The sequence below is a fragment of the Helianthus annuus genome, chromosome 8 (assembly GCF_002127325.2).
Source record: "Helianthus annuus cultivar XRQ/B chromosome 8, HanXRQr2.0-SUNRISE, whole genome shotgun sequence".
Lineage (NCBI taxonomy): Eukaryota > Viridiplantae > Streptophyta > Magnoliopsida > Asterales > Asteraceae > Helianthus > Helianthus annuus.
The window spans coordinates 154,306,883-154,323,197 of record NC_035440.2 but is presented as its reverse complement, the minus strand read 5'-3'; the positions used below and the strand labels follow the sequence as shown (position 1 = coordinate 154,323,197).

At 34.5% G+C, this 16,315-nt stretch overlaps 1 protein-coding gene across 1 annotated transcript; it reads left to right on the top strand.

Moving 5' to 3' along the window:
• Positions 1 to 2,739: 2,739 nt before the first annotated feature.
• LOC110890489 lies at positions 2,740 to 4,716 on the top strand. Its single transcript, XM_022138099.2, has 2 exons — positions 2,740 to 2,925; positions 4,006 to 4,716. Exon 2 carries the CDS (start codon positions 4,006 to 4,008, stop codon positions 4,576 to 4,578), a length of 573 nt encoding a protein of 190 aa, XP_021993791.1. The 5' UTR covers positions 2,740 to 2,925; the 3' UTR covers positions 4,579 to 4,716.
• The last annotated feature ends 11,599 nt before the right edge of the window (positions 4,717 to 16,315 follow it).

Genomic DNA, 16,315 nt, shown 5'->3' with positions numbered 1-16,315 from the left:
AACCTTCTAAAATTGACTTCCCGTTTCAGCGAAGCGCTCTTCTTGAGCGTATCTGCATAAGTGAAAGGCATTGTGCTCTTCGCAGTCTCAACCTTACTACCATCATCATTATTGTTTTCAAGCTGAACCGGAACAGTCACCTTTTCCAATCATCAATAATGTTAATTACCCTCTGCTCTTTCTGGAGAATGCCTCGCCTCGGCATCAATGGGTTACCATCAATGTTAAGCGGCTTGCCATCAAAGCTTTGTTCAAACAACGAAGGTTTCTCTCTCGTCTCCTGGGCATTCGTTGGCTTAGAACCCTTCGAAGTAATGAAAATATCCCCATGCAACTTTTCAGTAAATGATTGAAACCCTAAATCCTCCAATCCTTGATCTCGATTTCTCTCCATGCACAAAGAATACGAAAACAAAACCAAACCTCAACCAAACAACAGAACCATGCAAACCAAAGAACCAGAAAACAAAAACCCTACTCCTTAAAAACCCTAGTATCAATCTTCATCCCTTAACCGATTAAACTAGAGTATCAATCTAGCTAAATTAAACTCAGTTAACCGCAATCAATAACAACCAATTTAATAAGTCAGGGTTTCGAACAGATCACTAAGGCGGCGATTGAAGAAAAAAGAAAACAAAACCCTAGTTTTAAATCGATCACTAATGCTAACAAGTTCGTTGTAGAATTTTGAATGATCAAAGCTCTAATCACAGACTGTTATGCAAAAGATCTCAAAGAAAAATCAAGGGTTTCACGAGGAAGCTAGAAATCGCCAAAGGAGAGAGAGCATCAGGGTCAACCAAACATTATACACGAGTCCATCCTATGTATAGCATGCGTCAACAATCGTCACATAATAGAAGATGGGCAAAAATGACTAATAAATAATAATAATAATAATAATAATAATAATAAACAATAATCAGGGGCAAAAATGACTTTTTACACAGATGGGTGAACAATGATCAAAATCAAGAAACAACGATGTGTAAAGTTGATTGATTAATTCCAGTTTACCCTTTACAAAATTTAGAGAACTAGTTTTTTATTGTCGCTGCGTTGCGGCGAACGTCTTTTGTTGTTTAGTATGTGTTTACATGTGTTTTGAAATCACTATAAGCGTGTTGACAAGAATAAAAAGAAAATGCCCAGTGGCCACCACACCCCGCAAACACCGTAGGGACTCAGGTTCGACTCCGGTCGTTAGCGTAACCAGCACCATCATCCACTCGGCTGGGGGACTCACCGCCAGGCAGCTATGTGGTGTGCTAGCCTGTGGAGTTGTAATACTCCAGCGGATGGGAGGTCCGTGCAAATACCCCCCCCCCCCCAAGAATAAAAAGAAAATATTAAAACAACACTAAAAGATAACCAAAAGAAAATCAACCAAAAAGTTGTATGGTAATGATGTTGATCGTATGAAAGCTGTGGTTAGAGATGAACAAATGATACTGGGTACCGGTACCGAATTTCCGAACCGAAAGATCTTAAGTACCAATTCGGTACGACTTTTGGCGTTCCTGGTACCGGTTCGCTACCGGTATTTACCTTCATATACCGGTACCGTAACTGTTATTTTCGGTACCAGCACCGATTCGATATTGGTTGGCATCGAGCTCATCCCTACCCCTGAAACTAAAAAAAAATCATTAAAAGTTAGAGAAAATCAACAAAAAAGTTGCACGATACCGTTGTTGTTCGTACGGTACCCGTAATCAGGGATGAGCAAATGGTACCGGGTAGCAGCACCGAATTTCCCGAACGAAAAGATTTTCAAAATCAATTCGATACCGACTTTTGGCGTTTTCTGTACCATGCTAGTGTCGTTTTTTACCTTCATCTACCGATAACTGTACTGATATTTTTGATACCAGTATCGGTTGACACAAGCTTATCCAACTTAAAAGTAAAGAAGATAATAAAAGTATTAAAAAACTATATATTATTATAATATTTATAACACTATTCATTTTCTTCTATTTTTAATATATGTATAAATATAAATATAAATATATGTATAATTTTTTAGGTAAAGGATTAAATAAAAATAATATTAACGTACGAAACGTACACATTGAGGGAAAAAGCAAAAAGTGGCGGTGTCATTTTGGTAATTATCAGCAACTTCAAAATTACTGGGAAAAAGCAAAAAGTGTCTTGTAGAATAATTTTGAGCATCTGTAGAGTAATTTTGGGAAATGTAGGGTAATTATCAAATTACTCTAATAGAGTAATTTTGACTTCTATAGAGTAATTTTGGAAAATGTCTTGTAGAGTAATTTTGTTAGCATTTAGTTATGGGGTTTAGTTTTATGGTTTAGTTTTTAGCTTTTAGTTGGAGGGGGGGGGGTTTAGGTTTTTTTTTTTTTTTTTTTTTTTTTGTGGGGGGGGGGGGTGGGAGGGTAGTGTAATTTTGATAATTACCCTACAATTTTGATAATTACTCTACATGAACTTTTACAAAATTACTCTACAGAAACTCAAAATTACTCTACTAGAGTAATTTTGAAGTTGCTGATAATTACCAGAATACCACCGCCACTTTTTTTTACTTTCTTTCAATTCGTACATTTATTTTATTTTCACGGAAACTTAACTCTAATTTTTTTAATTTATTTGATTTGAGCTGTGAAGAGAAAATCATATGTAATTTCCCGATAAAAATTAAAATAAGAAAATAGTGTAAAAATATTTAATCCTACGTTATAATTGGTCCCAAAATATGCAACAAGAAAATCATTTCCAATCATCGCCACCACATTTCTAGGGCGTTTTAGAGCGAAAGACCTGCCACCAATTCCTGTAAATCCATCCACGATCCAATTTTTTCATAAACTGCTGCTCAACACTCGATCTATCTGCATTCCCCTTCTTCTATCCAAATCATGTTCACGATTTGCTCCATCTCCATGACCGTTTGAGGTAACTTTTTTGGCTTCATTCTCACGCTTTTACGTTTAATCTTTGATCTCTGTTTTATCGTCGAGATGTGTTTGACCCTTTTGGTTTTTGATTTTATATACGAATTTGATGTTATGTGTGTAGGTAATGTGCATTGATTAATGATTCCTTGTTATACCTATTTAGGTTTATTGGATTTTGTGTTGTGGGTATTTTATTTGTTTCATGAAATCAATTGGATTGTATTATTATTGTGCCAACTCCACCCGGCGATTATTTGGAGGAAACTGAGAAAGCTCAAAAGACTTGTTATTTAGATGGCCACATAATATACTGATACCTTATGGGTCCAAAAGATTAATCTGCTTTGAATACAGGTCTATGCCGTTATACTAGATCCAGATACTCATCATGGGGGGTATTGATGCTATGAACTGATAAAATGTAAACTTGCAATATCTTTCAAGTTGTGCATATGGCTCTTAAATACGTCTTGCGGTCTAGGACTTTATTATGCTTTCTCGATGTACGCTTGGTAATTGAACGCACAATATATTCTATTTATGGCGCAGTTGACTTTGAAAGTCAAGATGATTTTCTTCAATGACATGAGTTACACGTGATGATATAGGAAGTTCTTTAATGGAAGTTGAATGTGTCGTTTTCATGCCCATAATTGTTATGTGATGAGGAGTCAATATTTAATTAGATTCCAATTATGGATCTGTTGTGATGCATGATGCGTGGGCCGTTTGGATGTGTAGTAAGAAACTGAACATCTTTAACTGTGTGAATAATAAGATTCATGTTATCTTTAGCTCTGGTAAAATAATCCTTTTCGTACCAGCTGTAACGAAACTCATTAAATAAGGAAAAAACGAAATGTATTTATATTACCATTTGTTGATCTTGTTTCGTATATTTTTCCTCTGCATTCCTTATTACAAAGTGGTTAGGTTGTCCAAATTTAATTCGTTTGATGATGTAGAACTTCTCTTTTCGTGAAAGTTGAAGAAGATATTCGTAATTTCATATTAATATGGAGTCGTTTGTTTGACATATAAATCAAAGCATCTTATACAGTTGTAAACTTCCTTGCAGATGTTCCAACCTTCATTCGCAATGGAAAATGGTCATAATATGTCAACCGTCGATAATTTACAAATGATCCCATTTGACGATAATGACCCTGAAGTGATAGCTCGCCGTATAAAGAATAGAGAAAGACAACGCAGGTATAGGGCTAGGAAGCGCCAAGAAGCGGATTCAAAAAGAGCAAGCATGATCAATCACCAAGTCAATAATACTCCAGTGAACATCTTAACCGATGTCTACAGTCAACAAGTTGAGCAGACCCAAGTCAATGAGACGCCTGCGAACATTGTAACTCCTGTGTGCAAACAAGTTGACCAAACCCAAAGCAGTGATACTCCTGTGAACATTGTGACCCGTGTTTACAGTCAAAGAAACTGGAAAAAAGACGCAAGGACGGCACATTTGCTTAAACAACAGAAGCTACAACAACAAAACGTTGCGAGTTCTACATGTGCAACTGCAAGTACAGATCTTGGACTTTCTGGAATTCAATCAAATGTAATTGTGGACACTAGAGAACACTCGAGTACCCCAAGTGGCAGGAACTGGAAAGCTGAAGCAAGAAACAAAAGATATTGATTTTTTTTTTTTTTTTTTTTTTTTTGCTTTATTAGTCGAATTCGGAAAGAAAACTGTTGATTTCAACTACGGAGGTGGGTTTGTTTTTTGTTGTCACAAATATCAGATGAAAATTGGGTTTTGGTTAACTTTTTGATGGTTTTGTGCAACTTTTATGTTGAACTTGTGCAGATTGCATATTTGAAAGACAGAAAGGAATATTTTGAGTTATCTACAAGTTAAAATAAAAGATTATCTTTTATTTATTTAAAATTCAAATTTCCTATTTTATCTTTTTATTCCTAGTCTATAAATTAGGGTCTAGAGTTTATTGTTAATTAGTTTTTGATTGAATTTAATTTATAAGAACTTTGTTCTTGGACCTTTTGGTTCCTTTTTCGGTCTTTGATTAACTAATTGTTCTTGAGCCATTTGATTGCGTGAGAAACTGCATCAACATCGGAGTTCAATTTAGTGAAATTAAAATCAGTTCCATTCCATGTGTTTTCGCTCCAGAATCAATCTTCATTCATCAACCTATAAACCTTCGTTTTTTCGCTCCAGAATCAATCTTCATTTTTTTTTAAGCAAAATCTCTGAAATATTTGTTTTTCATGATAGATCTGAGTCAATGACCGAAACCTTCTGTGTGATTATCAAAACATAACTGAGCTTCATTATTTTCAGAAATCTTTAAACCTAAACCCAGATTTCGACTTAGAAGAAAATTGCAAGCTTTGAAATCGATTCGAACAAACTTCAAAGTAATTGACTGGAACAAAAATTGAAGAAATCAATCTAGAATCCCCCAATGAATGGATGAGTCATCAGATTAATAATCGATATCCAAAATCATTTGAATAATTTCTTCGATCCAATAAATTCTAAAAGCAATCTAGATATGATAATACAGAAAGTGAATGACTAGTGTTTTGAGATGGTGTTGTATTGTGATTGGCTATTTAGGCGGTTCTTGTCAAGTGGTGGCATCTGCTGGTTGAGACACATACGTATTAAGAAGCATGGCTTCCCAAATTGCCCAACTCCTGATTCATGAAATTAATCACCCACCACCACACAGATTCAAAACCCTAAGTTATATTCTTTGACAATCGCCAAAACCGAACAACATACGTCGCTAACCTAGAAGGTTAACCGGCTTAGGGTTAGAAGGGGTGCTAATGGTTCATTAGGGATGGAAGGGGAGTGGTTCGACGCTGGGTTTAAGGGTGGTTTGTGGCGAGACACGGTGGTTGATAGCGGCGGCTAGGGTTCCGATGCATCTGGGAAGCGCCGTCAACCCATCACTTATATATACGTTTATAGGTTGATGATTATTTTGAAATTGAAATTTGTTGATTGTTACAGTTACTGTTGTTGATAGCAGATGTATCAAATATGATTTATCATCAGAAACGATTGGGTTATATACTTATATCATTTAGCAGATGTATTCTCTTTTTAATTATTAGTTTTATTTTTAAAGATTCCAGGATTTGAACAGAAATGATGAGCAATGGCAAAGTTTTGTGTTCTGTTTTTGTTGGTACTATTGCAAGTTTTGATAGAGTTTTGATGAGGAGAGTGATTTTGTAAGATTAAAGGCATAATTATGTTAATTTATGGTGTTTATGATCTCTGGTTTGTTCTTATTTTGGTTTCTTTAGTCTGCATGTATCCAACTTTATATCATTAGGAGCTATATAGAATGTTTATCTACTAATCATGTGGGGTTTCATGCATCATTTAACCATGACTGGACCTGATCCATGTATGTATTGTTCATACTGTCTGGCTACGGAATCTTTTGAGAACACTCACAAAGATTATGAATCTATAAGTTTACTATGAACCATTTTAATTATTTATGGGCAGTTGGGACATCACCTCATCCTGTTTTCTTCTATATTAACTATGATGGTAGCTTGTGAATGAATGTGTGTATGCGTGAATGGTGATGGATTGGGTGTTGACAACTTTTGTGTTGGTGGTTGCCGCCGCCATTGATGGTGCTCATGGAGATACGACAGTTACTGGCACTGTTTTCTGTGACCAATGCATAGATGGCCAGTTTGGCGCTCTCAAGTATCCTCTCAAGTATCCTCTTGAATACAACCGTGTTTTACCATCAAATCGTCGCTAGAAAGTTAAAAAGATATAATTCCATCGCTCTTATAATTTCTCAAATTTAATTATCCACGTAAGTTACTTAAGTTACTTACTTTCCTGGAAGCTGGAGTTCGTGAAAGACAATTTTTGAGATGACTTTTGCTACAAATTACTTGGGTCCATTCTATGTGTTACTTCTATGTTACTGGAGCCTTTAGTCAAGTTGTTTTGGTTGATTAGTTTTAGATTGTATTCTCATATGGATGTAGTGGGGATCATATATTGTATTGGCAATTTCTTTGAGATTTAATAAAGTGTTATCATGGTTTAAGTAAAAAAGTTGAACCACTCTTAACTCACTTGATTCACCTGACATGTTTTGTTAGCAGTTACAGTTTTGAGTTTCGCCAGTTAATCTAATCGGCATGTTTTTTGGGTATGTAAGTTATGAGTTGTTCCGTTCTTATAGCTTCGCTTCAAAGGAAAAAGATGCTGCATTGTCATAGATATGTCAATGTATTATACATTTTATCATAATAAACCAAATTTGTGATGCTACATTCATCGAAATTTGTGATTTGTCATTGAGCTGCATTCAATTTTGCTGCAATGTTATTATCTACAATGTCCATAGGCCTTATACATATGGAAATGCAAAAACATAAGTGAAAAACTCCGCGGCAACGCGCGCCGGGGAAAGAACCTAGTTAGAGTATATGGCAAGGTTCGAGAACTCGCTAGACGGGACTAGCGACTACTCCAGATTAATCAGACGATCGGGTTTTTTATTTGTAATATATACACATTTTTATAGACTAGTAGGGTGTCCGCGCGATGCGGCGAGGGCGATACATTGCATTGCGACACTCGTTTCTGATAGTTTTCTTATTCGTATAATATTTATGATAACATTATTGTGGTTGATATATGTCATACGTGTTACACATGTCTAGTAATTGTTAAATTTAGAATTTAAATTATCAAGTACTTCAAGAAACCATTGGTGTAATAAAGTAACACACGAATAAGAAAAAATAAGTTTTAAACATAATTAAAAGTTATATAAAGTAGCATACAAATAAGGAAAGATAAGTCTTAAACATAAATGTTGAAAACTAAAAGCTCAAGTGTAAAGTACTTTGCATCATGATGTTAAAAATTTAGTAATCATATGGCTTAAACACCTCAAGGATCTCATCCATATTGTCATATTGTCATACCATCATTTCTCATCATCGAGATCAATGTCCTCTGGAATTTCTTGTATTTCTTCTTGTTTGATTGTTACATATTTTGGAGGATGAGTTTCTTCTTTGATCTCCTCTTTAACTGATACATCAGTAGTAGCGCCGGAGCAGTTTGGGGAACTGAAAGAAATGTTAAATATTTTAGTTACATATGTTTTATCATGTAATTATTATATATAAGATATGATAGATAGGTATATATAACATTACTTATTACATAAAAACACTTGATAGTTTTCATATTAGACTGCATGAAATCTTTTCCTCTTCTGAATTGACAATCGAGGTATTTTTAATTGGGTTTTCTGGTTTGTGCTTGAATCGACAGTATCTTATAATTCCTCTTCTTTGTCATTGTGCTCGGAATCATTTAAATTAATAACATCACTCCATTTCCATTCAGAGAGTCTCTTGGATCTCTTTCTTTGAGTCTCAAACTTCCGATCCTTAAAAAGGACTAAAATTGAATACAAAAGTTAAAAAAAAAAAACAGATTAAATAAACCTTAAAATTACCTCTTCACTAAATTCACGTTGAAGATTAGACTTGTATGGACTAAACATTGCACCATAAGAAATAATATCATCATTTTTATCACCATCATCCTGCAATAAAACACACATATAATAACATAACGAACATGTTAATATGAAAAATATACGCAAAAATAATACTTAAAAACCAGCAAAATCAATATCTTAGAAGCTTGTTCGACAACTGGGTTGTTTAAATTGGCATGTTCATCATTCAACTGAATCTGCAAAATCAAATAAGTTAACATTCACATAAAAGTAAATAAAAGAAAACAATTATTCACTGCTACGATATAACAGAACTGACCTTAGAATTTTTGAATCTCGCATGCTTGGGTTTTTCGCAACAATTGAATTCAGAACTGAATCTATTTTTAACTTTGTTTAGCAATAAATATAGGGGTCTCCTGCTATGTATTTATAGTAGTAGCTATAGAAGTGCATTAGAGTTTAATTTTAGATTTGCCACTCCTTTATTTAGGAAGTTTGTTGTGGTTAGTTTAAGTTTTTATAAGATATATCTGAGTATAGATATTAGACAGTTTTAATAAAATAAAAAGTGACACATAATCAATTCTCAATTAGGCAAAAATAATTAGCTATGCAAAGAAACAATGAACAGGTAGAAAAAACTTAAATAAAAAAAATAATTTTAGAGCAGTAATATTATCTTTATTTTGTACGAAAAAGATTTTAACTTTATTTATTTTGAAAATATTAGTTGGTATTTTCTTATTTAATCACTTGTACATTAAGGCATTATCGACTTGTACCTTTTAATCTGTGTGTCAATATTGAACAAGACAACTACCGAAACGTCGATAAAAATGTGTAGGTCGTCGTGCTATCTTTGGATTTTTTTAAACAGTATAGTTTATAAGATATGTCAAGGATACGTAAAAAAAATTATAAGTTTGTTGTGAAGGGGTGAATTGTAACTAATTATCTATAATTTTGTTAAAACCTCAGGAATTTAAGTGTAATAAGTTTAGGGGCTAAAAAATAAATAGTGTTTAAAAGACCAAAATACCCTCATTTTAGGGGTCTTTCTATAAATAAAGGGAGGAAAAGTTCTTATTTTTTGGGTATCTTAAAATACCTCTCCCGCATGCATTATAAGATAGTATTAGTAGGGTGCTCGCGCGATGCGGCGGGGGCGACCCTCTGCATTGCGACACTCGTTTCTGATAGTTTTCTTATTCGTATAAAATTTATGATAACATTATTGTGGTGGATATATGTCATAAGTCTTACACATATGTAAAGTTTTTTTATAAAAAATAATTATCAAAAGAAAAAATATGGTATAACCTAAAAATTAATAATTAAAAGACAAAAAATAAAAGATAAGTTGTAATAGTTGTAAATTATGTTTATTTTATTGGTTAAATTGTAAAATATAATTTTATTCTTTAAATTTCATAACTTTTTTTTTAAATATCCACATAGTACTCATTAGAAGGGATAAGGTCCCAAAAACCCCACATCAAGTGTTTGGGACCACCCCACAACCCCATCTTCTAAACTTTTGGACCTTGCGCGGCCGCGCACTGGTCCTACGAAAGAAGTGGGGAAGAAATATATCAGACAACACTTGCGCGCCACAGGAAGTAAGTAAATCCTTGTGCGAAGTCTCTACAACAAAAGGACAGAAATCCTGGCAATCACTTCCGCTTAAATAATACCCAGACTTGGATATTTTTTACTAAGCTGATGCCACATGGTAAAGGGTCACACTGGATTATGGCAATAATCTTCTAGAAGACTCAATCATGCACTACCAGACGGTTATAACCGTCTGGACACGTGTCATCACCCCAGGCCATCCTGGAATCACGATGATGGCATGGAATTGGAAAGAAACCTCCACTTACTCACTTTCCACGTGGTAATTCCCCAGCCTTTGATTAGGATCGCGATCCGTTTGCTCCCACGATCCGATCTAAATAGTTGACGGAAGAAAAATAACCACTTACGGGGTTAGCATCTTCCGTTAACATTTCACCAACGGGTTTTCCCGCCCAAACTCCCGGCTATAAATATGAAGATAATTCAGGTATGAAATTCAAGTCACACACACTTCGTTAATACTTCTTCTTCATAAACACATACTTATTCTCACGCCGGAGTCGGGTCAAGGAGAGAACCTCCGTCCTCCCTTGACGAGACTAACGGTGTTCTGTTTTGCAGTGTTCACCGGAGAAGAGGATCTGTCCATTCGAATCGAGCGAGAGAGAATCACCCCTTTATGCAGAACCTAACCCCCTAGTTAATCTGATTCCGGTCGATTAACTAGTGTTTCTTCATCATCCAATTAACTTTAAGTTTAAAATTTTCATTTTTATAAAAATAAAAAATAATATTTGACTCGTAAGTACGTTTTAGATCTTTAACTTAAATCGTTAAATTTCGTTTTTTATAGATATAAAAAATTTATATTTTAATAAAATTTCAAGAACTGTTTTTATAAAAAATAGGATGTTAAGAGTTTATATCTTTATTAACTTTATATCATACTAAGTTAGATGTTTAGTTACTAACTAATCTTATCTATATAAGTCTACTTTTAACTTATAATCCCTAAAAATATGCAGCACAATCTACTATGTATCTAGTCAAGCTGGTAAATAATTCTTTTGAAAATTGTTGGTGCATATGTTTGTCGACTTCGTCTTGTATCGAGTCTTGTAATAGAAATGATAGGTCTAGATGCGTTGTACGAGGAAAATAGGAAAAAGGCATGAAACAATTATTTCATACGAAACGGCATGTTCACACGAAATGGACCATTTCGTGCGAAATGGACTTTTGACCATTTCGTGTGAAATGGACCTGTACCATTTCGTGCGAAATGGACCTGTACCATTTCGTGCGAAATGGACCTGTACCATTTCGTGCGAAATGGAATGCCTATATATAGAGGACTTGACCATTTCATTTGTCACTTTGGATTCCGGTAGCGAAGCTCTGCCAAAGTGTCTCCAGGTCGTGTAAAGCTTTCATATCTATACAAGAGATAGTTTAAGTGATTCTATGTGCATTACAAGCTGATTCAACATCAAAACGTCTGTTTCCGCCTCTCGTTTTGATCAAAAACTCTTCTGAACGACTCGTTTGGTCGTTACAACGATCCTACAAAAAGGACTAACATTATCTATAACAATATAGTTGAACTTATAATTACTAAAAATTTGCAACATAATTTAATATTTATCTAGTAAATATCGTAAATTTTTGGAGTATTTTATTTATATTACTTGTTACAAAAAATGTTTATAAAAGAATTATTTTCTTATAAAAACAAAATACAATTAATACAATGAAGGAGGATTGACACAACTCGCCAAGCCCCCATCTACATCCAAAAGATAACAAGATCAGAAGATCTGGCACGGGGTCAAAAGAGCTTAAACGCACAAAATGGAGCAAAATAACAGCAAAAACCAACATAAATACAATGAAGGAGGATTGACACAACTCGCCAAGCCCCCATCCACATCTAAACCAATAAAATAACAAGATCAGAAGATCTGGCACGGGGCCGTGCCCACCAGGCATGGGTCGTGCCCAGGACATGAATCTCTGCAGAAGAAAAGACAACAACAAAGGACATAACAGACAAATAACATGGGGCCGTGCTAAAGCAACACGGGGCATGGATTTGACGATCGGACGCCGACTCTCCAACGAGGCATTACAGGAATCTCTTGAGAACTTGTAAAGTTAGGAAAAAGGGGAAAACGACGAGCAACATTACCTGATTTTTGTTTCTCTTTCTATAGACTAACTTACGAGAGTAATCAGACTAAGAAAGATGATGTATGTCAAAAGTCTTTTTAAAAAGTTGGAAACTTGTTGTACCTTTATTCATCATGTATTATTTTATTGATTAAATATGTTTGATTTATTTCAAGAATATATTTACCAGGTCGGGATTTAGAGAAAATTTTAGAAAGTGTGAGAACGGTGAGAACGCTTACGGATCGTCCGATTAAAACAATCTATGGACTAGATTGGCGCGATGTCGTTTTCGTAAATAACATCAATTTTATTACATGGACGCGCCTCATTAAGGGTAAAAAGGTCTTTACACTTCTATACCAAAACGCCATACTAATGAATAAAACGCCATTACGGACCAAAACACATCCCTATATAAACAAAAATATCCCAGACATAAAAACACACCCCCAGAACCTGAAACGTCATATTTTTTACTATATACCATTCATCTTACAAACGCCAAAATCCCCAAAACATTAAACACACCTACTCAAAAAACGTCATATTTTCTACTATATACCATTCATATTAGAAAACGCCAAAAACACTCAAACATCAAAGATTCCAAAAAATCGACGGTTTTTTCAGATACACTATTTCCTCGGTAAAACGCCAAAAATGGCAAATATCGTTTCTTGTATATTCAAATATTGTTCTACGCCAAAGTTTCGGAGAATGCATTCTTCCCTGAGGTGTTGTGACTCAAATAACATTTTGCTGCATGAGATGGATAAATCATAAACAAAAAGATGCTGGTGTCAGACTTATGTCATTTTTTTGTGTTTTCTTATTGATGAATATTATAATGGCATGAAAAAACGAATGACACTGATGAGTTGTTTGAAGATACATATTCAAACAAAAAACTCATGTCATTTTGTCTTTCCAAACGGCCACAAAAACACAAGCATGGCTAAGCCAAACCGACAGCGAACATGATTCAAAGAAGAAAGAGACTGATGACAGTGAAGATTTGGAAGATGAATTGTTTCTATTTTTATTTTTTAATTTTCTTTTACTGTTGTTTGTTATGTATTTTTCAACTTAGAATAAAAAAATACATTAAATTAATAAAACACCAAACAGTTATAATGCATGTGAAACGCCATAATGCAGTAAAAACGCCAAAAAATCCCAAACTATAATGAAAGTATTTTGCAGAAGTATTAATAAAAGCTAAAAATGGAAAAAAAACGCCAAAAACTACTTAAAGCCATTAAAAAACACCAAACTTGGGATATGGAAAGTCTATGACCCTAAAAACTCATAAAAAGCTGAACAAAAAATAGTAAAAATACACAGTAACTGAAAAGACGGCTACTTTATTAATATCATTTATTATAAATAAAATCCCGCCTAAACTACGCGCCAAAAACATCCTATAAGAGAGACGTCTCTGCACAATCAACTGATCACAACCCAAAAACAAACGCCATATTTCATAGAAACCATTCACTTTAAAACGCCAAAAATAATAGTTAAAAAAGCCACAGATGCAGAACCTCGATTCTTCTATATTGAGTATTGATCTGAATGAAGTTTCACTGAATAGATTCTTCTCTGAGTTGGGCATCTCTATAATCTTTTGCTAAATGAGATGGACAAATATTCAAGAAAAAGAGACTGATGACACTGATATGACATCATGTCACTTTGTTCTTGATGGATATATTGATGGCATGAAGGGATCAATACATTAGAGCAGACGTTGGTCTTCAACATGTCATCAAACAAGTATATATCCGCCCACAATAAAGGATGCCACAAAAAATAAGCATCTTCTAAAGACGGGCGTTACGTAGGAAAATAAGGATCTACATAAGGTATTCAAAAACAGGTTCAAAACGCCAAAAAGGGTTAAAGTAGAAGAGGCTGATGACAGTGAAGATTTAGATGAGAAATTAGATTATAATTTTTATTTTTTTTTTCATTTTCTATTGTTTGTTATCTAATTCTCTGTTGTTTATTATCTAATTCTCTACTAATTTAAAAAAATTGAGTATAAAACGCCAAAAACTACAAACACCAAAACGCCTGATAGTGTGAAAAATTGTGAGAACGAATGCTAGCAAAGCACGATGTTGCTATATAAAATGCCAAAAAACGCAAACAATGTATTACTGGAAAAATCAACACTAATTGACAGATGAAAATTGAAAGAAAACAGTAATTGCTAAAACAGTAAAATGAAGAGACGGTATCATTATTGCCAAGTATTTATTATATTAAAAGCCACTACATGGAAAATTGAATTTATTTATCTTTTCAAAACGCCATAATTGTCTGTCACATTATAGGCCTGTATCCTACATGGCACAACACTTGATATAATAAAATCAAGAAAATTACTGATGTTTTTTACATTAAAGGCCTGCATCCTGATCTAAAAAACAATAAAAACGCCAAAACAATACTTAAAACGCCAAAATATTTACTATGATCCTGATCTAAAAACAATAAAAACGCCGCGTATTTATTAAACGCCAAAAATGGAAAGATGAAGTGACACACATTTAAAAAAAAGAAATATGAAAAAGGCAAAAAAGCCCCTCCGCCCTTCTCTAAGCGGCGTGACACGTGTTGGGCCAGGAAGCGTTCTCACCGTTCTCACACTTTTGAGCATTTTCTCCTGATCCCGTTTCTATATTTACCTGAGAATAAAAAACGATTTTATTTTAAAAGGTTATTTATTATTATTTCCATACATTATTTACATATTTATATGTTTTAGAATCAAAGTTATTACTTTATTCAACAATTTTTACATATCATCATTTTTCAAATTGTTGTATTAATTTATATTCTATATTTTAGATATACTAAACTAATTATAAAATAATCCGGTTCTTAAATCCGGTCACCGTTAGACAGTTCGATGTCCGGTTTGATTCTGAAAACATTGAGCTCCACATGGATCAAATTAACCTTGTTAGCTGACCCATTGGGTGTCAAGGAATCTCCAATGTCTAGGAGATTTGAATGTTCCATCGTCTTTCTATTATTTCTATTAGAAGTGGAGTGCAGAGGATAAATGTATTTTTTTCAATATATATTTTTTTCTTTTTACAAGTAAAGGGTAAATGATTATTTTTATTTTTTTTAAAGCTTAAACCCTAGAACATCCACACAAAAAACCAAAATTGTTATGGGCAGGCAAACAAATGAAATTAGAGGCCAACCCAATAAACTTAAATTCTCATACTTTGACACAGTATGTCACGGGAACTCCTGTAACTAACCCTAATGTTACGGGGTTAGTTTTCGACCCCCGTGTTATGTCCTTATCTCCTTGGGATAAGCCAATTCATCCTACTTCTTTGTGTGGTCACTGGTTTCGTCCTGCCTTAGACTCTTCAGGATGCGACGCCAGCTCTCAACCAGTCAGTGGCGAATCTTGAGATTTCCGACCGGGGGGCGAAAGTCACCGGTCCTAAAAATTTTTATAAAACCGGGGGGTCGAAAACGTATATACCCAAAATTTCTATACGAAAACTATATACTCTCCACTACTGAGTGAAAAGTTCGGGGGGTCGGCCGCCCCCTCCCGCCCTACTTAAGCTTCGCTCATGCAACCAGTGGTGCGTTCATTGCACAACATAACTAGGCATGTACACCTTCGTATCCGCTGAGGTCGTCCTGAATAAAGTTCTATACTATCAAGTTTTGAAAGAGAATATCTCAATGTTTTCTTATTCTGTCAAAAGGGAATAACAAAGGAATATATAGGGATTACTAATCTCGTAAATGACTCCTCTAAATATGGGGAGGATCACAATTAAAGAAAACAATAAAATATAAAAATATATGATCCTATATTCCCCCTCAAGATGAAGCATGTAAGTTTGCAATGCCAATCTTGCCAAGAAGAAAATGAAGTTGCTGTGCTGAGAGTCCCTTTGTAAGTAAGTCTGCTACTTGCGTTTTGCTACTGATGTTCATCGGAATTATTTCTTTGGATTCAACTCGTTCACGTACGAAGTAACTGTAACACCCCCAAAATTCCACCTGCGGAAACCCCGCGAGGCGTGTTACGCATCAGAGTTCGAGCCACCAATCACATTGAACCAATGTTAAGTATTTAAATAA